The sequence below is a fragment of the Pecten maximus genome, chromosome 3 (genome assembly GCF_902652985.1).
Source record: "Pecten maximus chromosome 3, xPecMax1.1, whole genome shotgun sequence".
Classification (NCBI taxonomy): domain Eukaryota; kingdom Metazoa; phylum Mollusca; class Bivalvia; order Pectinida; family Pectinidae; genus Pecten; species Pecten maximus.
Genome location: NC_047017.1, coordinates 22,827,461 through 22,855,009, shown reverse-complemented (window position 1 = coordinate 22,855,009; position 27,549 = coordinate 22,827,461). Strand labels below are relative to the sequence as shown.

Sequence of the window (27,549 nt, the reverse complement as noted above, 5' to 3'; positions counted from 1 at the left end):
CCCTGGATATTGCGAGGAAAATTGAAACCACAAAAAAAAAAAAAAAAAAACCACAAAAAAAAAAACACAAAAAAAACAACAACAACAAACAAACAAAAACAAACAAACAAAAAAACAACAAAAAAACAACAAAAAAACACAAACAAAACGGCAAAAAATGAACAAGCTCAATCGAAATGCTACTTCATGCTCTGATTATACTCTTCAATCAGGCAAAAATGATCATTGGATACTTATATTTATATATAAATCGTCATAAAAACATCATACTATTCATTAACACTAAGAGTCAATTTAATGATTATTTTGGTAGATGTCTAGCAAAAAAGATGTACTTTTTTTCTAATTTGCATCCGGTGTGAATTTGAACCACTCCCGGAAAAGGCGTAAATACCGACTTAATATACATGTTAAAGCGTCTATGCAATACCATCTATTATTAGGATTAATAAGGTGACTGTAATTCCCATCGTCATTGTCCAAAAGCATCCTGATCCAAAGATTACTGCCAAAATAAAACATAGTCAAATTTAAGACAAAACTGAAAAAGAGCCCTCCCATCCGGTGTATACAGCGGTAGACGGTTCGCCTAAGGAAAGGCATTAGCTCAAATATTGTCATAAAGTGTATATATTGTACCAGAACGGTAAATGCTTCCATTTGGATATACTACATGTAGTTAAAATAATGGAATTTATACAGTTTGTATGTAAAGTATCCAGAATAGATGCATACGAATCAATAAAGTGATTTTTACTTACTAATTCATTTTAATATCTTATATAAAACATTTCTTTACATCTCATTTCAATCATAGGAGATAAGTTAACAAAATTACCTTTGTATGTAAGATGTTCACATCTATTTTGCTTGTAACAAGTTGCCTAAAACTTTTTTTCTTTTTCTACATATACATAAGTCTCATATATTTTGTCGTCCTAATATTTCTATGTTGTAATTAGTTCGGCATTTTCATGCACCCTTTTGTGGGATGCTTACCTAACGATTTCTTAAAGTCGACGTTCAATTATATCGTGAAGACATTATGGTAGGTTTAATACGAAGATGTTATTTAAGCAATAAACTGCCTAGATGCGGCAGACCTACTGGTATAACTGCCACATGTGTCACAGACAAACTGAATGGTGCGCGCTAGCGCACCATGATTGTTTGTCTGTGACACATGTGGCAGTTATACCAGTAGGTCTGCCGCATCTAGGCAGTTTATCGCTTATATTTACGTTCTATTAATGAATCGCAAAAATAAAAAAAAATATGAAAGTGAGATATTCATACGCCCTCAGGGCAACTTCAGTTATACTCTCATAGATGAAGCTGCTTTTGGTAGGGATTTACTAGTAATATATAAGGGCATTGCCACACCAAATGTAAATATATACGTGTAAATGCCAATTGCTATTATTCGGTTAGATAAAGCGAACAATAAACATTGTAATATCAATGAATTTAAAAATTATAAGGATACCATCAAGAATGTAGTCATCGTATAAATTGATACAACCTCTTATGTTGTAATACGATTATATTTATTTTGAGGTCAATGCATTGTGCCCACATAACATGTGCATATCCGTATCGCAATATATCAATATTGTATATGCGCGTGAACAATATATATGTAATGATATATTTATGTTCCTTACAATTGTACAAGTATAAATATACGATTACAGTAAATCCATTTTCAGTATTACAATTACTGAAACTGATACTAGGACTTGTTTCTCTGTTTTATATTTGAAATATTAAACCATAATGTACGGAAAATTAGTTTTATCATAAATGTACAACGCTGGCCTAGAATTAAATAGCTTTGATGATAACAACATCAGAGCCTAACCTGTGTCGCTGGACGATATTTACGTGGACATCAATCAACCAGATACGATTCTGAAATTGGACTGTTCCATTACAGAAGATAGGGACAAATATTATGTCGATAGCAACGGAGGACTCAAAATGTAGGTTATACAATCTAAGACAACAAGCGGGGAATGAACAATGACATTGAAGTTGGATAGCAAATTATAAATTAGCAAAATTGGACACATATTTTTATAGTCTTTCGAGGTAATTAGAATTGATCCGACATCACAAGTACCTAAATGTATTTTAACTTTTCATATTCGTCTTTACATGTGAAATAAATGTCAAAATGTCGAATGGTATAAATCAGTTTATTACTATCGTTCCTTTACACATGCTTACCTGGTTCCTATACTTTGAATATATTTGTTATATGTTTTACATGTATTTCTACCACAATAGGTAAATATTGTTCAACTCCCCATAATCAATTAATCATTGCAGCTTTTGAAAGACACACATACCTCGCAATTGTTTCGTGATAATTTATGATCATTTTTGTATTAGTATAAAGTCTTAGTTTTCATGACTTACGTTCATTTTATTTCAGAATATATTTTATTGTTCAGATCGTCGATACGTAACATAGGCAGCATGAAATGCCAATGAAGCTTTCTCTTTGTGCATGTCGGTATACACAGTATCATGTTGAAAATAGAAACATACATCGGCTTCAATAATTGATCTATTCAGTTAAATATTTGTTATGACTTTGATAAATTACATGATAGTTGAACGGGCTTATCTCAACTGATTGTTCGTAGATAGGTTGGCAGCACAGATAAAATGTTTATTCCTCCACTAAATTTCTGAGCTGTAATTTATTAGACAAACAAAGATAAGCTGACCCATACTGCCATACCCATATAGGTGTGTATCTGCAGCTCGCAATATCTGTCTGAAGTTGTACAAAGCAAGAATATTAAACTGTTTTAAAACTACACTAAAACAAGAGGCCAAGGGCCTCGTAGCTCTCTGGACGTTGATACAGTAACGTGCCAATTTTAGTCTTTTTTTTTTTTTTAATTTTGCTATATATTCTTTGTATTTTTAACTTTTTCAATGAATTTTCCTGACTTTATGTATTGATCGTTTTAAATGAAATTTTGTACTCTTATAGAGAATTGTTTCCTGTTTCATCTCATAATATTTTCACTGTTTTCCGATGTATATGACTAGAGAAATCATATATTTTTTTTACAATATCTAATTTTTTGAACGCCATATTGACGTTATTTTAGTAACGTCATATAGAGAAATGGCGTCACACGGAAATTATCAGTGTAGACAATTCTGTATTGCTCCATAAATACTCAACGGAAAAATAAATAAATATTATGAGAAGAAACTATGGACATTTCTTCATAACATGACGAAATATTGTCAAAATCCGTTCACATAGTAATGTTTCATATCAGTGTGTTTGCCAGGGACGTATACGTATACCTCGCGAGACACTCTGTACACTGTAGCAGACGACATAATGTGTATAAAGTAACACGCATAGCAGCATTTTTTGCAGCGGCACAGGGATACGTGTGTTGCAGCACATTACTATATACACATTACAGTGGGTTGATATAGGAACTTTGCCTCATAACTCCTCAGAACAACGTTCGGCATGTCCCTGTGACACCGAATATGTCCAAAATGACATCGTAAATTGACGATTACTCGAAAATGAAAACATTTAACAACTCAAATTTCTTGTCAAATCTAGTTCGTGTCGACCCCAATCATGTGTCTTGAAATCCACGGCATGTCCCTGTGACACCGAGTATGTCCAAACTGACACCGTAAATTGACGATTACTCGAAAATGAAAACATTTAACAACTCAAATTTCTTGTCAAATCTAGTTCGTGTCGACCCCAATCATGTGTCTTGAAATCCATTCTGACAGTCCCACTGTTTCTGATATCCTCTGTCCACAAAATTTTAATAATTCTACTTCCGGCAAAAACATGAGAATGACTGCGTAAGCTCTCCTGGACTCCGTCCCAGAGAGCTAACTAGGATGAAGTGTTTCACTGACAGAGCTGTCGTTGTCAACACTCAGCAGCTTCTTCACAATGCTTGTTTTGTCGATACAGGTAGCTGAGGTTTTCCTGCACACGAGAGCAATTATTGACTTACAAATGCATCTTAGCTTCGTTATTCCTAAGCTTTCATTATGTTTTAGATTTTTACTGCGATAGTCTTCGATATGCCTGAGAATCACAGAATCGCAAAATAACAGTCTTAGTGTCGTTGAAAGTTTAGTTTAGCTTATTTGATGACACTTGAGTGTCATTTCTTTAAAAGGGATGGTAACACACTTTCACTATGCCTTAGATTTTTTACTGTTACATAGTCTTCGCTATGTCTTGCTTGTCACCGTGTCTTTTCAGTGTTTTTGGTTTTCTATCATATCAAGCTGTGGTGATGTCCAATTGTGTCTGTGTTCACTTATTATTTTTATTTTATTTGCCAATTTATGATTAAAAATATATATATATATATAGAATAAAGTTGAAATGTCCATGTGACGGTTAATGATAATAAAATAAAAAGTCAAACACAGATCTGCTGTCTCCCTGTACTTTCGCGGCTACATTGTGCCGCTCTTCGGGGGATTATGAATTTTATTCGGTACATCATTTTATGACGTCATAGTTTGATGACGTCATAATAGTAGGGTACATAATTGATAAAACACTTATTTGTCCAGTTTACAAGGGTTTAGACCAACTATATAATACGGTTTAAACAAACCAATCCGTTAAAAACTTGATTGGAGCAATTACATCGTATAGATCTGTACAACAAATCTATAGATCCGTACTCCGTACTCAAATTAAAACCGGTCTTGGTATACAAAGATTTTGCCGTATAGTACATGTTAAATAGATGCGGTAACTTGAAATAACGTAAACTTTCAATAGGTAATTGTGTTAGAAAACACTATCAAACATAAGTTTCATATTTGTACATAAAAACAGTACATACAAAATGTGCAAGTTAATATAAAAAATGTACATGTATACATGACATGATCATTGTAGAAGTCGTCTATAAGATGATATGAATACCTGGATCGCAATGTATTTACGTACATGGATAAGAATTGTACATATATATTATATATTTCTCTCGGTTCCACAATGATCATGTCAGGGTATCGGGCCGACCATCACTGTGCCATTGAACGTTCTTTTGTAAGAACGCCGATGTGGCGCAGCGGTATAAGCTTTACGTTACATGTAATGGTTTAACCTCATTTTTTATCTTCTTTTGTTTTACCATTTTCTGAATGCCGCTCTCTACAGGAGGAGGAAGAATCTCATTCTTACAGATATTACAAATTATGTTTAGAAATACCTCCTTTGCCTTAACTGATTTTTGCGCTCTGCATACTTTTACGGTAAATTCGTGATTCATTAAGTACATGTAAGATAAACCCCCACCGCATAAGAGACGAAATGGACTTTTTATACAGCTCGTCTTGAAACCTCACAGTGCATGTGCTTTTTAAGAGACAAAATTAACGGAAATACACACGCGAAATTCTATTGCGTAGAAATGTGGTGAACAACCTTTCCCGCAGAACATGAAAAAGGCGTCCAGGTTCAAAGAGGCAGCAAGGTCAAATTATGGTCACTTTTAATGTTGTTGATATACTTTGACGTCACAATGAAAATAATACATCACATGTTCTCGGAAACATATCCTACTTGTGTGAATGTTAGGTTCAGTTATGTATCTTTTATTTCAATTTTGTGTTAATCGAAATAAAACACCACAAAATGACGATCTAATTGTCGAGTTATGATGATGAAATATTTGATAACGTTATTTTATACTCGTTTAATATCACCTTAATACTTCAGCTGCTTACATGATAGTGTACCATAAAAGTAACAAATAAATAAATAAACATGGAAAATTGGTAAACAATCCATAACCCCATATAACTCTCCAACAATGCGTATATGCAGGTTCATCTTCGCTAACCAAGGGTTACTCTACACTAAGCTCCATGAAAGCACAGAGTAACCCTTGGTTAGCGAAGATGATGCAGGTTAAGAAACCTTCTTTTCATATATATATATTAACTGTCCTCATTACTAGTAGATTTTTAATTCTAGCTTCCATAGTCGTGTAAAATCATTATTCCAGGTAGTTAATTGACACTTCTGCAACAAAGCAGGGACGAATAAGTCCTTTAGTAAAGCCGCTATTATCAAAATCATACAGAAAAAATTTTTCAGACAAGTCTTTACACTTAATTATCTACTATTCCACTATTATTTAACAGCACAATGGAAACAAAATTAGAAACGTTTTGATATACACACTTAGCATATACAATTAATCATATGATTCTTCATACAAGATGATGTTAGTGAAGTGAACTACATTGTATATGTAATTATGAATTGTTAGAATATGTCTTTGCTTGTTGCTACAATAATCAATGTTAGGTATGCTAAACATGCGAAACTAATCTATAAAACTTATGATAAATATATATCCATCAAGGAAGTCCAAAGTTATGGTATATGCAATCGATGAAGTTGTTGATTTTTCAACAGCACATCATAAATAAAGACAAAGATGAGGTAGATGGACTTAACTTTAAGTGACATGTTGGATTAATTAACTCAGGACCCGGTGCTGCTAATATATAGGAACAGACATGTAGACCTAACAAAACAATGATTTGTAATTTTTAATGAACACGGGGCAAAGACAGCGATATCTTAGATATAGTATATCAATACTAATTACTGGTTAGCTTGTAATAATTAAATAATTATCTATGTAATGCTCCGTTTTTTATGTTAATGACCATAGCTACTAAACAGCAATTGTTCTAAATGCATATTGATAAAACTAGATGATCTAACCATACGGGTACATTGTGCGATACTTACTTTCCGAAAATACGCAATTAATTCCAATTTAAACCGCCTGGCAACTTCATGTATCAATCTTTGTTCTCATCTATCAAAGCATCTGTGCGTTTGAAAGAGTCATTACTGCAAAGCTTCTAAACGATCTTGCGATCAAAATTTTGAGATTTAAACGAAACATTAATTTTTGAATATCTTAATTTCAATCAGTTATGCTTTAATTGAGCGTATCATTGCTATTATTTACAAAAATATTAAACTTTTATTTTTATCTCAATGCTGATCCTAATGTTTTGATTGAGATAATCTTTGTTTCACTCATTTCATTTCAGCTGAAGTTAAATTATATTTTCCCAATAAATTTGCGGCATTTGATAACGAAACTGGAACACGTGCTATTAGAACGCGACATGGAAATACTGTTCATTGCTAGAATACAACGTAACACTTATTTAATTCATAGCTATCGTATCAAATAAAATGAAAAGTTTAAATGTTGCTATGCATATAAATTGAAAATTTAATAGGAAGACTTTGCTTTCCTAGCTCACATACATTTTTTTATTCTTTAATAATCACAGATGATGGATACGGCAACATTTAAAATACATTAATATATAAATACTTATTAGCGGTTAGCTTGTAAAAATAATAATACATTTTATTGACTGAAGATAAAAAAACTCCGTTAAGCAAAGCTAATCTTCAAGTAGGTCCTGGCATATCTCGACAGGGTCAATAAAGTTGTTTCTCTTTAAGGTTAACCGAGTATCAATATTTATAAAAAAATGCAATTGAACTCTTTAATGTCTCTTGCACCTGTTTTCATAAGCTGTACCATATGATCAGCGTCGTATGATCAGATCGACAAGGACCAGATGCTGGTAAATGTTCGAAGTAATTGGCGTGACAAATTTATGAGATTTATTTGAAATCCTGATCTGACATCTATATGAATACATGCGCGATTAGCTACTAGCATAAGCTGTTCCGTCAGGCTTTGCTACGACACCAGGTAGGCGTGTTTTGCCTTCCATGCTCGATATAGACTTCCTTTTACATGTTTAATCGTCTTTCTGTTATGTCGCGGTTCTACAGAGTTGACGTACGTTATTGTAAAACCGAACAAACGTTCTAACAAAATCAGGTATATCTTGATGACTAAATTGATTCAATACTGCTGGAGTAAATGATATTATAATAGTATGGTATCTTTCAAAATGAAATCTCTTACACTAGTTTGGATAGTGTATATTTCAATTGGACTTTGTGCACAAAACAAAACAGACAGAGTTCCACATATAGACGACTGTCATCAGAAGTTTTATTCGTGTGCCAGTGGACCAAAGAATATTTACTGTGGATGTGACCAGATGTGTGTTTATTATGATAATTGTTGTTATGATGCAGCAGCAATTACAGGGGATATGGAGGAGCAACTGGCGATGACGATCCACGCCGACAATTTGTTGAAATGACAACTTGTGAAATGATCACTTTCAATGATAACAGTCACATTATACTAGGTGCGTTTATGGTATCATCCTGTCCTGTCACATGGAACCACGACATCGATGTCAAACAAAAGTGTGAACATGCTATAGATACTGATGCCCGTGACATGTTGCCTGTTTTTGATACCAAAACAAGTATAACGTTTAAAAACCGTCATTGTGCAGAATGTCACCGAGTCCAAATTTATCGACCATGGTTATTGCAGATATCATGTTCAAATCAATCGGTTTTTCAAACAAATTCTATAATCGACTTAGTGATGTCAAAGATTCACAGAAATGCCTGTAGTTACAGTTTCAAACCACCTAATGTTGCTATAACAAATCACTGTTTTCAGGAATTCGACTATGAAATTTCGACCGATTTTCAACGTCTGCAAAACTCCACTTGCAGAAACCGTGTATTTAAACCAGTTGTATATAAAATAGATAACTATATCTTTTTTCGAAGTTTACGATGTATGATGGCTAATATCGGATATAACAACATGGTTTTTAATGACATTACCTGTGCTTATCTTGTCAATGATCTCAAAACGTTGTCTGACTTAAGGACAATCAGCAGCCTGATTGACTTCTCCTCTGTCTTCATCACTCGACGAGAAGAGGCGAAATGCAGAGACAACGAAATTCAATTAATTGACGAGGTAAGGAGTATTATTTTATTAGTTCCATTAAAAAAAATAAAATAAAAATAAAATGAAATAAAAAAAACAACAAACAAACCAATCCCCTTCGAAACATTTCTTGAAATATTCAAAATGATTCTAGTAATGACATCATATGTTTTTGTTTACAACAGGTCGGCTGTCAACGGTTGTATTGCCCTGCTCTATCAGAACCATCAGGTGGTGAATGTGCCGATATCACATATACGAGTACCGGTTTGATACTGGATCTCTTATTTGAAGTAAACAAAACTATGCAGTATGGAATCTTTTTATACCGAGTCATACTTGAAGTGGTAGACTATGTATTCAGTCACACATTTGACACTCTCTTAATTAACAGAAACACTGTTGACCTAATACCTGGAACACAATTTAACTCTTACAATGTCTGCTCTATCATCCATGTACATGTTGGCATTCCCCTGTTTTTTGACTCGAATACTGTTGTCGCCGTTGACTATAAAAGGACAAAAATTTTAAACTGCTTGCAAAACTACACTCGTTTGAATTCTGATGGCAGCGTTATGAAACATATATCCGACATACAAAATATGTCATGTCAGTCAAACAGTTCTTTAAGTAATCCATTTTATCTTGTGGATCAGATCGAAGTCCAAAATAATTTAACTTGTCCTGCAGTGAAGCTACAGTATAGCAGTAATCATTCAACGACTGAGGTTTCAGTCAGACATGGTATGAATTCATCATCGGACCATTCCTACTTCCACCTCGGAGGAATTATTATCTCTCCGTCGGATATTGTGTTCGCGAATGGAGATTATTTTTGTGTGTCGATACATTTGTATCAACATATCAGTTTGGTGATGAATGGAACGGTTATTTGAATAATTTCAAGAGTATTATCAACACAGTTTGCCTTTCTATCTCTGTAACATGTCTGGTGTACTCTCTGATACAGTACTGTACCATTCCGATTTTGCGCGATGGGAAAGCAGATTTGTTAATTATCCTTATATCTTTCGTACTGCTTGCCCAGACCGGCTTTTTGCTTTTGTCTCAATTTGAGACACCCATTGATGTGTGTGAATGGGTTGGTATCATTCAACATTACATATGGTTAGGGGCATTTGTCTTCATGTTTCTATGTTCCCATCCCTAAAATGCTGAGATAAGACAACTTCAAAGGTATACCAGACCAGAAAGAGCCATACTAACAGTTAAATATGTGTTGGTAGGATTTTCTATACCATTAGTTATCATTCTGTGTACTAAGGTTTTAAATATAATTTTAGAACTCAACGGTGATTGGTATGGCGGACACATATGTTTTATTTCGGATGTATACGTTCTGTTTTTTGGTTTTGTCATCCCAATATTTTTGTGTTTATGCGGAAACGTCTATTTGTTAATCTCCATTATTTACTATATTTCTTCAACATCCATCGCTTCCATTTCAAATAAGTCTAACTTAATTGTTTTTATGAAAATATCAACAACCATGGGGCTAAGTTGGATAATCGGAATTGTAGCTGTTTTGACACGGTCCGATATTCTGTTTTTAATTTTTGAAGTTTTATCAAACTTGCAAGGAGCCTTTATAACAATGTCTTTTACGTGCAATAATCGTATCTGGAAGTTTTATAAAGAATGTTTAAAGCGGTATATGGTGGTAGACGGCATATTCAGCATCATATTTTGAATTTATCTTTTAATGTTATGCCGGATTAAAATAATGTCCTTTTTTAGTATTTTGTCTGATATGACAATTATACTAACAGACAGACAGACAGACAGACTTTCTTTATTTCCTCTTTTCAGAGATTTACAATATCTTGTCTTTTACATTTCTATTACAAATTTACAATGTTTAAGTGATTAGATTCGTATATGAAATCAAAAGGCTCTTTTCATTCAGTTAAAGAAGAGTATTCATTTGCATAATCAGCGATGGAATCAAGTCAGCAATGTTGATCATCATCGCAGCCCACCTATCTTGTTCCAGGGGAATATCCTGTACGCTACCCAGCAAAAAATGGCACTGTCTTTCGTCTGGAAGATAGTCGAATTTTACATACTCTGTTACGTGTAAGAAGTTGACCAGGAAGTCTAAAATTTTATCACGACTTAGGAACAATGCTGGACACTGGATAAGAAAGTGCATTGTGATATCGTCCGCTTGTTTTTTACAGAGTCTGCACACTACAGTGTTCTGTTCATAACGATATGATAGCTTGATAAGCTCACCTAGTTTCCATGTATAATTAGGATAATGGAGACTCAATAGCCAGAGAGGGTTGGGACCATGTACGGAGTGAATGCTGCTATAAGTTTTTGACACAATTGAGTTGTCCATAGCATTCCGCCATTTATTGAAATAATAGTCTTCCACAATCCTATTAACGAAGTTTCTCCATGAACCGCGTGTGGGACAGAAACCGTCAAACATGAAATCGAACAAAACTGAGTTTATATTAAGTCTAAGCGCTGTAAGGAAGATGTCTGGTATGAAACTTTCCACTTGAAGCATCTTTTCCCCGAATATGAAGGCGCAAAGCCGAATCAGGAAGAGAGTTTTCCAGACATATTTGTTACTTGCAGCGCAGAGCTTGTCCCAAAATAACAGTTTTCTTTTATCGACTTCGCCATGAATATCAAGTAGACCGATGGCACGAGTTGTAACAATTGTTGGTGAGGTTTTCTCAAACCCTTGGCATCTCCGAGCAGCATATCGTTGAACTATGTCGAGTTCTTGTCGAGAATATTGCATAGGGTTAGCCCACAATTCAGATCCGTACAACACACGCGATTGTACTATACTTTTGATAAGCTTACAGCTTATTAGCGGATTCATGCCGTCCCCGTGAACACCAACACTGATGAGTGAGTTCAATGATTGTCTCCCCTTTGAGCATGCTATTTGTATGTTCTCGTCACAGTGAAGATTTGGGATCAAGGTTATCCCGGCATATTCTTTTGTTGTAACCCACGGAATAGGTTTTCCTCCGAGCGTACAATCAATTCGCGGACCGCGTTTTGAGTAACCACACTGAAACTGCATTAGGGAACTTTTTCCCGGGTTATAATTTAGGCGCCATTTTCGGGAGAAATTATGGACAGTGTCAAGGAGGTTTTGCAGGTTTCCAATGGAGCAGTCCATGAGTAAAGTGTCATCCGCAAGAAATATAGCTGGTATATGTACGTTATGAACAGTAAGTCCAAGGCTAGATGAGTCAAGTTCGTGAATTAGATCATTAATCATGACCAGAAAGAACCACGCAGATAAAGTTCGGCCTTGACCTACCCCCTGTTCAACTGGGTATGGACTTCCGGTTTTACCCTCATGTAGTACGCATGACGTGACTCCTTTAAAAGAATTTGCTATAATTCGCCAGATTTTACCATTGAAGCCTAGGTTGTAAAGCTTAGAGAGGAGCCCATTTATCCAGACACTGTTAAAAGCTTTCGCGTTATCCAAGAATGCCGCGTATACTTTCGTGTTGCGTTCGAGGTGATGACATACAGCTTCTTTCACAGTGAAGGCAGCAACAATACTTCCACAATCTGGCCTAAAACCTTGTTGAAGGCGATGAGGAAAGTCGATTTTTGAACACACTTTTGCTATTCTTTGATATAGGACTTTTTCAAATGATTTCTGTAGGACAGGAGTAAGAGTTATGTCTCGGTAGTTGTTCATGTCCAAGCGATCTTTTTTTTCCGCCTTTAAATAACGATATAACAATTCCATGTTTGAAGCACGCAGGGTAGTCTTCAACGTCAAATATGGTGTTGTAAAGACGGGTAATTTGTCTGATATGACAATTATACTAACATATCAATCATATTAGGGTGGACGATAAACCACCACTTATTATTCTATTTTCTTTAAAGATGCTAGATCGCTGACAGAGCGTACAACTGTTTTATATAAATATACATAAAAACACCCACGACATAGGACCGTAAGTTACCTCCAACGAGAACGATATGATACAGAATGCAATTGGTTATTTTCCCTCATTAACAAAAAATGTAACTAAAAGTGTATAACGGTTTTTTATTTCATGAAACATATGCAACAGTCTTGTTTTCACTATCGAAAATTAAAAAATTAAGTATCTTTAAGGATATTAATAATTCCAATATTAAACTGTATATCTTTCAGTCATAATCATTACCATTATTTGTTGACTATATCAATGCAATTTCAATCTATTATTTTACCTACAATATATATGCTTAGGCTGATAGAGCTTGGATTTTTGGATCATTATTAGACCTTAACACAAGAAGGGCGTAACATTTCCCAAATTGTTCTCGTAATCGGAATATATCATTCTTTATTTGTTTTGGTAAATTTGCTATTATATTTTCTTGTTATTTTCCAGTGTAGGTAGTTAGGTTCAAGCGATAGTCTATGGATAGTCTAGCATAATACTACCAGAGTTTGATTTCTCGTTTGGGAATATACAGCCAGAGCTGCATCCTTCGTTAATAGTTCTCATTCATAGAGTTGTTTTGTAAGCTGCCATCATAACAGCGAACATAATTAATTTGACGTTAAGTGTTGTAACATTCATTTGTCAGTGTCTTGGTAACTTATCATGATTGTAAATAGCTACTATTGTCAGGAATAATGTTGCTTTCATAATTGATGAATCATTGCATGAACTATTCCAGCGTTTATATGTTACTTGTATTTTGGTTGTTGTCAATATTTCTAGTCGTGATTTGATATGTCAGTACAGGTATGTTACAAAATGTGGTTCTGTCGTGATAAAAGAACATCTTATTTTTGCTGTCGATATTAACATGTCCATTGGATATCAATAAAATTATGAAATTTTCTACCATGTCATTGTTGTGTTTGTGTTAAGTGTACTGTCTTTATTATACCAAATCAAAGAAAGTTACCATGACTCTTTTTGTCTGAAGCATTGGCAAGGCTTATGGTATTAAGATACTGGAATAAAAGACAAATCAATCAAGTTTGTTTTTATTATACGATTATGAAAAAGGTTAAGCAGTGAAGCTAAACACGTTTTCATTTCATGATTTGAACACACCGTTTTAGCCATTATGATGTTTCACCACAATTCTGTTCAAACAAATACCTGTACAGAATGATGTATGGAAATCTAAATATTTCTATGTAAAGAAATTTACTTGGACTAGAAAGAATAACTGTCGAATACACATATCTCCTGCATATGAATCACACATTTTTAGGTTATTTTATGCCGTTATGGTACCGTTTGTTGTTTCAATTAGTCATGCCTGTAGTCCCTTAGTTCGCTGAGATGGTTTACACGGAGGTAGGAGTCGGCAGCTCGCAGCATCTGCCGGATGTTGTACAAGGCAAGGATACTAATGTCATCCGTAGTAGATGTTTCCAGTATGTAGTTTTTCATTGGTAGTACGAGCATCGGCGGTACACCGAGAAAGCCAGCAGCATCTATACACCTTTGTCTGATTACGGGACTTTGGTATACTAGCGAGGTGTCTTGTCGCGTCGATTCGCAAACACTGTCCACTTTGCTAAGTATGACGAGTTGAGGAATTCCTACAAAAGAGCAACTATTGAAATACGAACATGCCACAGATGAGTCTTTAAATTTTCGCTGTTATTCTGTTTTTGCTATGCCTCAAATTTCATCATGTCTGGTATCGTTTTTTGTTGTTGCTCTGTCTAAATCTTAGATTCGCTTCGATAACTTTTACCGTCTGAATAATCAATGATTTTCGTGACTTCGAAATTTCAAACGTTGTTACCGCCTTTACTAATTTCAAGTTGTAATATTGCCCTGTCAGTTGACCCTTTGCTAACTTTTAATTCTTAACTTATATGACTGGTTGGCGATATATAAAACAGTGTATGATAATGTTTTGAAAAGGAGAGTCCTTACCACTACAACAATTATTGTGAACGAATATATTTTTGTGGACGAATGTATTTTCGCGGCAATCTCATTTTAGTATTTTTCAGGATTAAAGACGTTTCTGTGTAATTTTTTTAAATACAACAAGTACTATTTTCAAAGACAGGTACTGTAGGTGTGCCAATACAATTATGCGCTTAATTTGAGAACAACAAAAATAAATACATTTACGTCAATTGCCCTGTAAAGCAAAGACCATGTACCTTTCTGATCTACACTTTCCTGGATAGCCTTGATTGACTTCCTCACAGGATCCGACACAAAGGGGATGGCGAGATCAGCAGAATAGGTTGAAGCGTCCAGGACGTACACGACACAGTGGATTTTGTTCTCCAGTCGTGGGAAGGATTTGTATCCTTCCATGTTGCTTATTATCGGAAAAGAGGTGTTGAACTGGCAGTAGATAGTATATATATATTTACACGAGATCTATACATGTATTATAGCATCATACAATTAAATACAAACAGGGGTTTTCACAGTAAATATCCCGTGATAAACGTAATGATCTTATTTAGAGAAATTGTCATGTAAGTAGAGATTATTATATTTAAAAGCATCTTTCGTGGCTAAATTTTATAATATTTCCTTTTAGTGATCGGATTGAGAATTGAAGAAGCATTTGAACGGTACCTGTGCTACTAGTTCCAAAATTATTTTCATTCATCGTTATATTCTAATTTCTATGAAAACTATTTAAATTAATAATATCACAGTTTCGAAATGTCATAAACATGTATCACCGTTCATCATTCTTGGAAAAGAAAGTTCTTCGAGGCAACAAAACAAAGAAGTTAATTGTTGTTGGAATAGGGTATGATAATGTAAAGAGCGGCAATATATAATATTTTAGTATAAGAGGTATTTTGAAGGAGCATATATCCAATATTGGTCTTAACTAGCTATTTAGAGTTCTTCAAATTTCAGGTCCAATTAATTATCAAAGTATGACCTGCAGTGCCTGAATGTAATTAGAATATTTCATTAATGGTACGTTGAATATTAGCCGATTGATTCCGTAGCTCTTTTTGTTATGGCCTTACCACATAGTTGTCGGGGATATGTCCTTCTAAAATGGAATCGATATCTCTACTAATACCAACTCTGTCTTCCAGCCCTCTGCAGTCACACAACTGAAACTTCATGGGATGTCTGTTGTCCGAGGATAGTATCTGATACTGATGGTACTGTGAATATCCAATATATGCATATTTCATTAACACAGTGTAACTTATTTTAATCATCGTACTTATTGCTTTTCAATGAACGAAACGCTACTCATTGTATTCACAACAAAAACATGAAATAAATTAAGATGCAAGATTAAATCAATGGGTAATTTGTATATTTTGTCATAAAATACTTCGGTTTTTGTCATTAAGGGTACACAGATATACTTTACACTATATATATTGCTATTGAACGAAACAAAACTTTACCCTATAACTACTACAAAGACAAAACATCTCAAAAGATGCCAATACCCTCGCTATTTAACATTAATCAATACGCATTAAAAATGTGTAAGCATTGCCTTATCACAATGCTGCTCAGAAAAGTACTACTAAAAATCATAAGAGATAATAATTGTGATTAAGGTTTTGAAGTAGTTGAAAAAATATATATCCGATTATTTAAGAATTTGGTAGAAAATCTATCAATAGTAAGGGTAAGTACAGAAGTGTATAAAGCTTAAGGACAAGTAAGTATGGTTACAAGCTTTTCAACCTCCGAAAAAATCTCTCTAGAAACCTTGAATAGATAATATTGATACACGTGCTGGTTTTTGATCCCTCCAACAAGCGCGGCACCTAGTCGAGATCTGTGATCAGACGAGTCGGATAAACAGATAATGATACCAGCAATCGACAAAATAAATACTATTGCCTAAAACGATTGATCAGGTTGTTTGGCGTTGATGCAGTCGACGGCAAAACAAAATAAGGCATAGTTTATATTTATTTCGGATGCTATATCACTGTTAATTCATTCTGTTTCAAAACCTGATGCCAGAATTTATAGTATGCACAGAAATTTGTTAAAATATGCTATGCCCTCAATGCATGGAGATTATTTGAAAGTAACGGCCATGCATGAACACACGTACATCTTGATTTGTAACTGCGCCTCATTTCGCTTGATGGAGTGAGATGAAACACCACACACCCAGCTAACAGACCATTTTACCTTTTAGGCGGTACAGAAAGGGAGTAATATATATTGATAGCAGTAGACTAGCTTTGACCAAAGGAGAGTGAAACTCAAATTTGCCTAAAACATTATGGTGGTGAGGAAGTCTATCGAGTTCAAGGTCTATGAAAAAATAATGAAATAAGTATAGTAATGGCATATAAAATCTATTTATAGAACAATGGCATCAATTTTGACCCCTAATGGGTTAAACCTGAAGTTCTACTTGAAATAATGGCTGTCAGTGTGTTTAGTTTCTGATCAGGTTAATTTCTTATGAATTGGGTAAAAGGAGGATGTCGAAAATCTTTTAATGATAACAGTGACCTCATTTGTGGCTCCAGGTGGTTGACACGGTAGCTCTTACCTAAGATAATGGTTATGAAAAAAATGTATGAATTTTCTTGGAAATTAGATCATTAACGAAATTGGTAGAGCGATGACGTCGAGAAACAATCTACAATAAAATTAATCTTAATTTTAACCTAAGCTTGGTGATTAAAATACAAACTCGTATGGTTGTGGGTTATTGTAGATTTGTAAGTTTCCTGGAAATTGGATCATTAATGAATTCGAAAGAGCGAGGAAGTCGAAAATACATTTCTAGTGACAATGACGTCGGACCCCATGTGATAGAAACACAATCAGGAGAAGATGTTTGTAAGTTTGTCATTAATGAAGTCGGTAGAGCGAGCAGGTCGTTCCGTAACATACGAACATGAGGCTATCCCTATAAATACCCTTGCCAACTCGTCGCGAAGGTATATTGACTACTGCGTTTTAAGTTAACATTTTCCCACTCTACAATACGACGCAATGTATAACGCTGTCGACTAAAACTCACCATTGACGTTAAGCTCTTTGACCTACTTCCAGCACTAGCAGTCATGGTCACATAGCCACGAAAGACAGATTCTACCGAATTTATGAAGCTGGACTTCCCGGCACCAATGGGTCCGACAAACAGGATGTTTACATGTCGTAAGGCGTCCTCAGCCACGCCCATATCCCGTAGTGGCCAGAAATGTTCAACCTCCTCCTTCAAGTTCTGTAGATACTATCAACACAAATAAAGTCAGAGCCAAATGATCCTGTAGCACTTGTTTTCAATTTTTCTCGGTTTTTCTTTACGATCACATAAAGGTTATCGTGAAAATAATATATGGGTTTTTAGATTATTTTTGTGTTGTGATATCAAGTCTTTGTGGTATTAAAACTGGCCAAGACGGACACAGGGCAGGTTCCATTGATACTTTATACTGTCACATCAGTCAATGTTAAAATAGAATGACGAAGAAATACAAAGAAAACTTTTGTGACGTCATTCATCTCCTAACATTTCATTTTACACGTGATGTACTAGTGTGATGTATTCACGCTGTTTATCGCCATTGATCTCCGGTTAGCATGGTCAATGCGAATGAAGAGATATATTGAAAACAGGTATATATATTTTTTTTTCAAATATTAACTTGAAAGGAAATCATAACTTATTAAAACGGTAAGAATATGGAGCAACATAAAATTAGCAAAGAAATATTGTACCTGCTTGTCGAATATTGGTTCGTCTCTCCATTGTAGATCTATCATATCTTCAGCGGTTAATGAAGACAAGAGAAATAAAATATTAAAGAACGAATGTGCAAAACGACAAATGAATAGCAAATGAACAGCGAACGTGTAACAAAGTCATACAAGAAAAAGTGACAATGCAAATCCACAAATAACGGATGTGTTAGAAGGAAAATATCAAAAAGGGAAAATAAATATTGCTTGAAAGGACCAAATGGATAAATAGTATATATGGGGCTGGCTAAATAACGATTGTTAAATGGAAAATAAATGTTGCAAAAATAGGCAAATAGCGAATTTGTAAAAGGTGTGTAAGGAGTTTGTTTGCTGTGTTTATCGCCACGTAAACATGCAGTTTAATTTTAAGGCCCGTTTCCCTGAAGAAGTTGGTGACTACCTCATTGAATAACATACAGAAGGCCCGTCGCATGCCATCCATGACAATAAGGGCGATATGTCTTCTAAAATACACAACTGCGATAGCAAAAACCGACCTTTTTCTCAGCTTCCCGATAAGGATATGGAGCTATAAACCATATCGGACCTTTACCTAACGCTACGTGGCCAGCCTTCTAGCCGACTGAACAATCACCCTTATGTGTAAATCGACAAAAAAGCAATCGTATCAAAATAAAAAATAACAATAATAACAACTTTGCTTATTAAGGTCTTAACAAAATGTTCATTAATGAAAAGATACAAAACTGGATACTGGATGTTTTTTCGACCTTCTTCGCTTCATTATATCATAAGAAAATGTCCATCAGTGCAAAATTACAAAATGTGACCTTTGTTCCTAATTCAGTGACCTTGACCTTTCGTCAGCAGACTAAGAGATTAATTCTTAGCAACTTGCTTCATTATGTGTAAACAAAATGTTCATCAGTAACACAATACAAAATTTGACCTTGACCTTTAATTCCATGAACTTGACTTTTGGTCAGTTAGCTCCATGTTATTGCCTACCAACTTTGCTTCATGAGGTCAAAATACAATGTCCACCAGTGAAGATATACAAAATGGAACCTTTGACCTTGACCTTTTTGTCCCGAGGACTTCAGTTTAATTTTGACTAATTTTGCTTCTCGATGTTTTCACAAAATGTTAACAGTGAAAAGATATCACATTTGATCTTGACCTTTGACATCATAAACTTGACCTTTGGTGAGCTGATTCCTCGTTTAATTTTGAAATATTCTCAAAGTACAAGATTGCTTCTGTCGGCCATACGGTTTCCCGGTCAGATGCAAAGTCCATTGGGCAAAATTAGAGACCAAGGGGAACGAAACTGTGATGCTTAAGAAAAATCACCCAGTACTTCTTCATAATATCATAATGAAACTGTGATGCGTAAGAAAAATAACCCAGTACTTTTCAAGAAATGGCGATAACAAACTACACTTGTCTAATTCCAAGATGGCTGCCTGTCAGACATTTTGTTTGGAGATCAGACTCAAAATCAAGCGTGCACAACTAATGACCTATGGGAAGTTTGAAAAATAATACTATTAGCACTAGTCAAATCCACGATGGCCATCTGTTGTTTCCAGATCAGACTCCAAAACAAATAGATACAAGGGAGCAAGGGGAAGATTGAGAATAACACTCCCTGCATTTCTTAAGAAATAGTGATAATAAGGATTATTTACGGACGGACGACGGACGGACAGACAACGGGCGAAGGGTGTTTTTGACGATGGGCTTAAGGGCTACTACTATCACATATCAACATTGACACCTCATCAGAAAAAAATAAACCTGTATACAGAGTTACACAGTGTCTAGTGAAGAAAACCACAGAGAAAATCACCTGCTAGCGAATGTTATTTAGCTACAAATATTATAGCTTACCGCTAGGTCCGACTTCTCTATGTAGTCTTCGAGATTCCCTATACTCTTCATCTGGTATAGAATACGAGTAACAAATCATTACTCTTGAGACGCAAAATACATTCATTCAAAATAATATCGAAACAGCGATATAATGTACCTTTACGTACAGTTAGACCTATAAGATTAGGTTGTGATTGATCATTATTTTTATTTCCTTTTTCAGATAAAAGCTTTTAAGATACACTTATCTTCCATAAAGTGTAAATAAGATAAGAAGTGTAGTTTGACTTATATAGATATAAGTATAATTAATATGATTACCTAGTTGCCTTTCCATCATAGAAATGTTTCGTTGTTGTTTTTCGAGTGTTGACAGCAGAGCAGTGTTATCTCCCCTGAGTGACACATTCTGTTCCTCAAGGTCAGTACGGATAGTATGATATTCCTGTTGTAATGATTCCAGTTCTTTTGACAATGTGGCTTTGTTTGACAGTACTATGTTCAGTTCGTCTTTACAGTCATCTGGAGAACATGATTAATGTGATGACATGTCTTATTGTATTCTGGGATGAAAGAGAATATGTTGGGGGAAGAAAGAATAGATATGGTAACGATTGAATTGTTATGCTGCCAAATCATCTAATTATGAAATGCAGCATCGTTTCTGCGTTAATTCAGACAGGATTACAAACCAATTGATAAGGTTTCTACGATAGAATTGAGGCTATACCGAAGTTTAGGACATTAATCTTCAAAATATTTTCATGTTTACATAGCAGAAATAAAATGATTCAGCCTAAAATAATGTCACACAGGTTTGTTTTGAAATAGTAAAACATCTGCCTCAATATGATGTTTAATCATATAGTTATTCTATCCCAACATATGGAAGAAAAATATTTCCAACATTAACATCAGCAAATAAAAAAAAACTTTTTTCAAGCTTTTCATTATGAAGAGACTTACAATGTACTATTATAATGATATTAAAACATCTCACCAAGCTTTGATTCCAGCACAGAAATATGTTGTTGAAATTTTGAACTCTTGTCAAAAGAACAGACTTATCTCCCCTGAGTGACACAATTTTTAATTCTCTAAACACATGATTATTAATTACTCCATGTGCAGAAGGCTATGACAAATCAGAAATATTTTATTGCTGAATTATTCTATTCTTATCAATACAGTGTATATGACCACGTCTTATTTCTTTCAAAAATGGCATTTCAGCAGATACGATTATTTGAGAGTCTGCTTGTAGATGAAATAGTTCAATGCATGATACTAGGAATGTAATTTTCTATATCATTTAAGCACAACAATACAAATGTGTAGACATATATAGTTCTGGTTAAGTTATCATTCCAGCTTGTATAACGTCAATATTGATTTGTTACTTAGATACCTTACGTTGTAGGTAATACTTCATTTTATATATGTATATTCAAAACCAAAATCAATGCCTCATTTTTTGATAGAAATGAACATCTCGTCACCAGCGTATCTCTTTCCCCAAAACTTGATTTCAATTTTTTGAATGAATAGATACCGCGCCTTACCAAGCCGTGTTTCTAGCACACACACAAAAGCACAATAGTATTATGTGGTGAATATAGGGTTAATCATATCTAGACGATGCTTTCTATGATATTCTAGAAATAACACACATGTGATAATATTCTGTAAAGGGCGTTTTCTACTTTAGATATAATATAATCTCATAGCATTATCTCTTAAAGGTTACATTTAGGAGTCAGAACCTTGATCCTGGTAACTACTGTGTTATAATGACGATAAAAAGTAGAAAGGAAATTGTCATTGGTGTATGATTTTTCAATTCTATTACGAAAGTTAATCTTCCTGAATACAGAAATGATTCTGTTGACATAATGTAGTACGAATAATTATTCTATTATCTCGAAATTTCGTAATACTTTTTATTAAAGCCAGGTGACAATTACTTGAGATAGTGTAAAGGAAAGCATTTTGTTTAGAAATGAGAATCTGATCCTATTGTAAAGTTGTCTATATCGACTGAAGAGTGTTGATATGTAGCCCGTTGAAACGCGAATACAAGCTTCGATATATTAGATCTATTTTCAATCAATTTCCTCCACACTTGAAATAATCAACATCAGCCCTGCATCTTTTTATTTTCTATATCAATGCTTCATGATAATAATCAAATAATCAAATAAAAAGATGAAAAAAATATCTCACTCAGTTGTTTTTCCAACACAGAGATATCATGTTGTAAAGCAGACTTCTCTCGTTTGAGTGACACAGTCTGTTCCCCATGGTCTGTACGGGTTGTTTGATACTCTTGTCGTAATGTTTCCAGCTCCTCTGTCAGTTTTTCTTTGTTCGACTTTACAGACTTCAGCTCGTTTTTGCAGACACCTAATTTACATACAAAATGGTGAAATCGACACACAAGATGTATACCGTTGTTTGAGAAATAATACCCCCAAAACAACATATCTATTACAAGCGATTCTTCATCATTATAGAGAACATAAATATATCATTAGTGAGGCCCCTTGACAAGTACATGCATTTTGAAGGACAGTGATGTCTAATCTCTCTTTTACCCAGGTACTTAACAGTGTGGCACAAACGAAACAGATGTATCAGCACAGTACGCTCATTTTCCTCTAACCTTTATCCGACAATATATTTCTGTCTCACTATAAGTAGTATATTAAGCTAAAGCAACTTGCTTGTACTAACTACTTTTTTACTTAGTGGTCGTACACGTACCGTTGGTTAAATAACCCAATACAAGTAGCATGTTCTATGATACACAGCCTACTAAAGTATCTTTAATATAAAACACATTTTGGTATTGGCAAGTGTCCAATTGGTATAAACATGGAGAAAAGGAAAAACGTAAAACAATATGAAAGTAAACTAACTTACCAAGGGCAAAACTACGTCAGTATGTATTATTGTATACTCATTGTCTTGCCTTCGCCTTTAAATTGCTTTCAGTAAGCAACAATAAATCAGGTTACGCAATACACTAACACGAGCCATATACTTATATAAGAGTGGTTTAGTATAATTTTATGGAAGCATATGCCTTGCTGATTATATAAACAATTAAAAACTTACAAAGTTCCGATTTCAACCTTTGGTTATCCCTTTGATGTATTTCCATGTTAGATCGCATTCTCGTTTTCTCATCATCGTGTAGAGCTTTCTGTCTTTCGTCCTTTGTTTTCTGTTCTTGTTTCAAGATTTCATCGCTTGTCTGCACTGTCCTGAGTTGTATATCTTTTTTGTCTTGAAAATTCAAATTCAAAGTTGGAAAGCTTGAGGAAGTTATCAAAAATATACTACAAAGTTTATATTAAAATAGATATATATTAGAGATGTATCAGTTATCATATCAAATATGGTTTTCCTCTTTTACATTTACTGGTTTTTCTCTTAACATTTACTATTGCATGTTTGCCTTTTAAGCTAGATAACATAAACATAAAGCTGGGTCTCGACTAGAGCTTGAAATACTTACCGATATTGTTTTGTAATTTTCCAATCATTTCTTCTAATTGTGAAATTTTCGATAATAAACACTTATTTTCTTCAACTATTTCTGCTGTCTGTGTCTGCATACTTTCGCTTTTTTTTCTGTTAACCGTTTGTGTCTGAACATTTTTCGTTGCTTTTCCAATAGAAGACTGTGTCTGCAGACTTTCATTACTCTTTCTGTCAACAGTCTGTACCCGCAAAGGTTCATTTGGCTTCCTGTCAGTCTGTGACTGCACATTTTTGTTTGTTTTCATATTAAAGGTTTGTGTTTGCACATTTTTCTTTGTCTTTTCACCGGAAAATTGTGTCTGCACACTTTTCTCTGTCTTCCTGTTAGATGTGCATGCTTGCACATGTTCTGGCCTAGAAACAAATTCCTTCTTATCACGAAGGAGAGGGTCGCCCCCTTTCGCTGCTTCAGACTCATTATTTCTGGCTAAATGTACTTCATGTTTCAAATGTGTCTGTGCAGCTGGTGTTGAATCAAATTTGTTGTTGTCTTTCATAATCGTTTTACGTTGCTGCAAATTGTTGTCACCTTCACTTCGAACCAGTATTGCTGGAAGCTGTTCATTATTGCGAATGTTCACCTTAAAAGTTTGTTTCTTATTTTGTGATCGCTTAACTTTATCTTCTGGTCTGTGATTGTCGTTTTGCTGATGTTGTTTTAGAGGAGGCGTTCTACCATGATATTTCTCTTCATTATTTTTATTGACGTTAGACTGTTCAATATTTGAAAGCGATCGTGACCTCCGGAGAAGTGTAGGAATCTTTGCCGTACTCCATGAATCTGAAATAATTTCGTGTTGTTTCAGAAGATCTATAATTGATTCAAACACGTTTGGTCGTACATGTCTTGAACATTTCATAAGGACCTCCTGTAAAGAAAAACATCGAGTTAAGACTTCAGACGTTGTGTGTGAATCGTATAGTGATGGACGACGACGACGATGACGACGACGACGACGTTGGTATTTTTCCATACCTATCATTTTGCGTTTTCATCTTCATTAACAAAAATGAAAAGTAATCTTGTCTTTAATTGATTTTTATTCAATATGTCAGAATGTATGCGTAACTACAAAATGTATATATTAATTAAGTACAATGTACCTAGAACTATCTTATACAATGTTAGATAGTAAAACAGTGTATACTTGACAATACAAGTAAAAAAGTTCAAAAGTAAAAGAGAAGCAGATTGCTTTTTTCAAACACATTTTCTTGTACTTTTCCTAGAGTTATGTAAATAGTTGTTCATATTTAACTATATATGGTTTCATTGAACTTTAAATTACAATTTAAATCATCAACGTGCTGGTGACCGACCGATAAAGGACACTTACAGAGTCAATACGATGTATTGTTTGAGATAGTCGAATAAAAAGATATATAGCCCGAAAACCCCATTGCTACATTATTTTACGATTTCAAGCCATCTTCATATTAAGACTAAGAAACCAATACATTAAGATACACAGTAATGTCGTCATAACTGCAATATAATATCTTAATGAGATGATAATTATATTTCAAAGTATGGCAGTCACAGTACTAGGCAGGATGTATCATCATTACATTGTATCACAAGTAATACAGATAAAAAGACTTACAACTTCATATATCCCTATACCCGTCTACAAATACAAAGGGAATACATCAACGTACCGTAAGTTCCTTCTCCTGAGGTTTGCGTGCTTGTCCAGACGAACAGGCCCCCATATTAGATTAACACTGCGACGATATTGACAATACTTTAGATCGTATTCACCGTAGGTTTTCCATTAAAATGGAAGATATTCACACGTTTCCATCCGTAAATTAAATTTACATTCTGTACATGATTAACTCAAGCTTCCGTTACGAGATCTTACCTGTTATTTCCTACTTTCGATTAAGCTCGGATCTACTTTCGGTTTAGGTTAAACATGTGTACATAAGGAAACGTCTCGACATAGATTTATCAGTGTTAAATATAGACACACGTACACCACACACCCATAGGGATATACATAATCTATTTATATTGATTATGTCAGTAAAATTTAATCATTATGTTAAAATAATACAAAATTTTTCATTATTCAAAAATCGTTTCTGAGATTAACCCTATGATAACAGTATGTTCCGGTCATTGTATCAAAGAAAGTGCTGACATTTTAGTTTGTGCCCTGCTTGGAGACGCATACCACTATCCTCAATATTCCTCTCAAAATAAAATTCGCCAACAAATGATATATTAAAAATGATTAAGATATATCCAAACTACATTGTAGTTCATCCGTGTTTCAACTTCCGTGCATATCGTCGCGACGTGCTGTCAATAAAGCACTTGAAAAATGTATAACCAAGTGGCCCATGGGGGTGGTGGTTGATATCCCGGGAGGTAAGGGAGGTAATCCCTTGGCTCTTCTCATTCTAATTATCAATCGACCTTTATGCGTGGTATACGAATAGATGCAAATGACGCCAAATTTGGTATTGTTGCTGAAAGAATCGGGTTTTAAATAATGCAAAGTTACGCATCATTCCCGATCCTGACGAGTATTCATGTGCGACGAGTCATGTAATGATGATTATCATCTCATAATATTACATAATATATAAGGCATATGTGTAACCTGAGAGAAATATTAGAACGACAGCATACACAGTATGTCCAAAGCACTCTCATCTGAATTTATAGCAATACATGGGAATGAAAATGTTGCAATGGAAGGGAAGAGAGTAGATAAAGTATGCAGCTGCTGAGCTTCCGAAAGTCACAACTTACAGAATGAAAATTAAAATTGAAGATGAAAATAAAACATAGTCATGGATTGGTTTTGAGAAGTTTTCAATCCCATTCGCGAAGCGCCGCGCGGGCCAGACTCCAGAACCGTTGTATATCGAGACGAGAAAAACTGTCGGCCATACAATTTTTTTTTACACCTGGCAGATGTACGAGATGAAACAAAAATGAATTGTGCAACGCACCATGCCAACTTCCTCATTAATTGCAACTCTCTCGAGTGTCTCAAGCGTTGTAACAGTTTTTTTTTTGTACAACTGTTTTTCTCCAGAAGGGCTCGCTGAAATGACACTACACTCTACTTTCTCCTGTGGCAATTTCCGTGTAAATTGTATACCAAGAAACACACTGTTGGTTGTATTGAAGGCCCTTCTGTGTGGTGCTAAGGGTATATTGAGCCGGACAGTACACAATAACGCCATCGTCCGTTCACCACTCATTGGTTTTGTTCGTGGTTAGAAAGTCATCCAGCAAATTGAAAATAATAAAACTGTTATAATTGTGTTTTTTGAGACAATAAACAATAACATAAAAAAACTGAAATAACTTCCGTGTACTATCATGACTCTTTATTGACAATATCATGACTCTTTATTGACTAGAAGGTAAAATAACATCTCGCAAGTAGCTGGAAGTGCAGTATAATCTAACTATCTGAATACATTCTACAAACTATAAAACAATATAAACACCATTCTCCTATCGCTTAATAGTTTTGACTTTTTATTAATATTTCCAAATTTGTTATTCTTTTGAAATATAC

General features: G+C 34.6%; 1 protein-coding gene across 2 annotated transcripts; it reads right to left on the bottom strand.

The window, feature by feature from the left end:
- Window positions 1-13,518: 13,518 nt before the first annotated feature.
- Window positions 13,519-26,494, bottom strand: LOC117323592 (paramyosin-like). 2 transcript variants are annotated; one of them, XM_033878902.1, is made up of 11 exons: window positions 25,664-26,486; window positions 23,979-24,873; window positions 23,576-23,746; window positions 22,682-22,861; window positions 20,780-20,980; window positions 20,477-20,527; window positions 18,599-18,645; window positions 17,898-18,110; window positions 15,907-16,050; window positions 15,067-15,256; window positions 13,519-14,487 (listed from the first exon to the last, which is right to left on the bottom strand). In XM_033878902.1, the coding sequence occupies exons 1-11, from the start codon at window positions 25,715-25,717 to the stop codon at window positions 14,192-14,194; spliced, it is 2,442 nt and encodes an 813-aa protein (XP_033734793.1). In that variant the 5' UTR covers window positions 25,718-26,486; the 3' UTR covers window positions 13,519-14,191. The 2 variants fall into 2 exon arrangements, 1 of the variants encoding a protein (XP_033734793.1); XR_004531770.1 differs by having other exon boundaries at window positions 14,324-14,487; window positions 15,067-15,230; window positions 25,664-26,494.
- Between the last annotated feature and the right edge of the window lie 1,055 nt (window positions 26,495-27,549).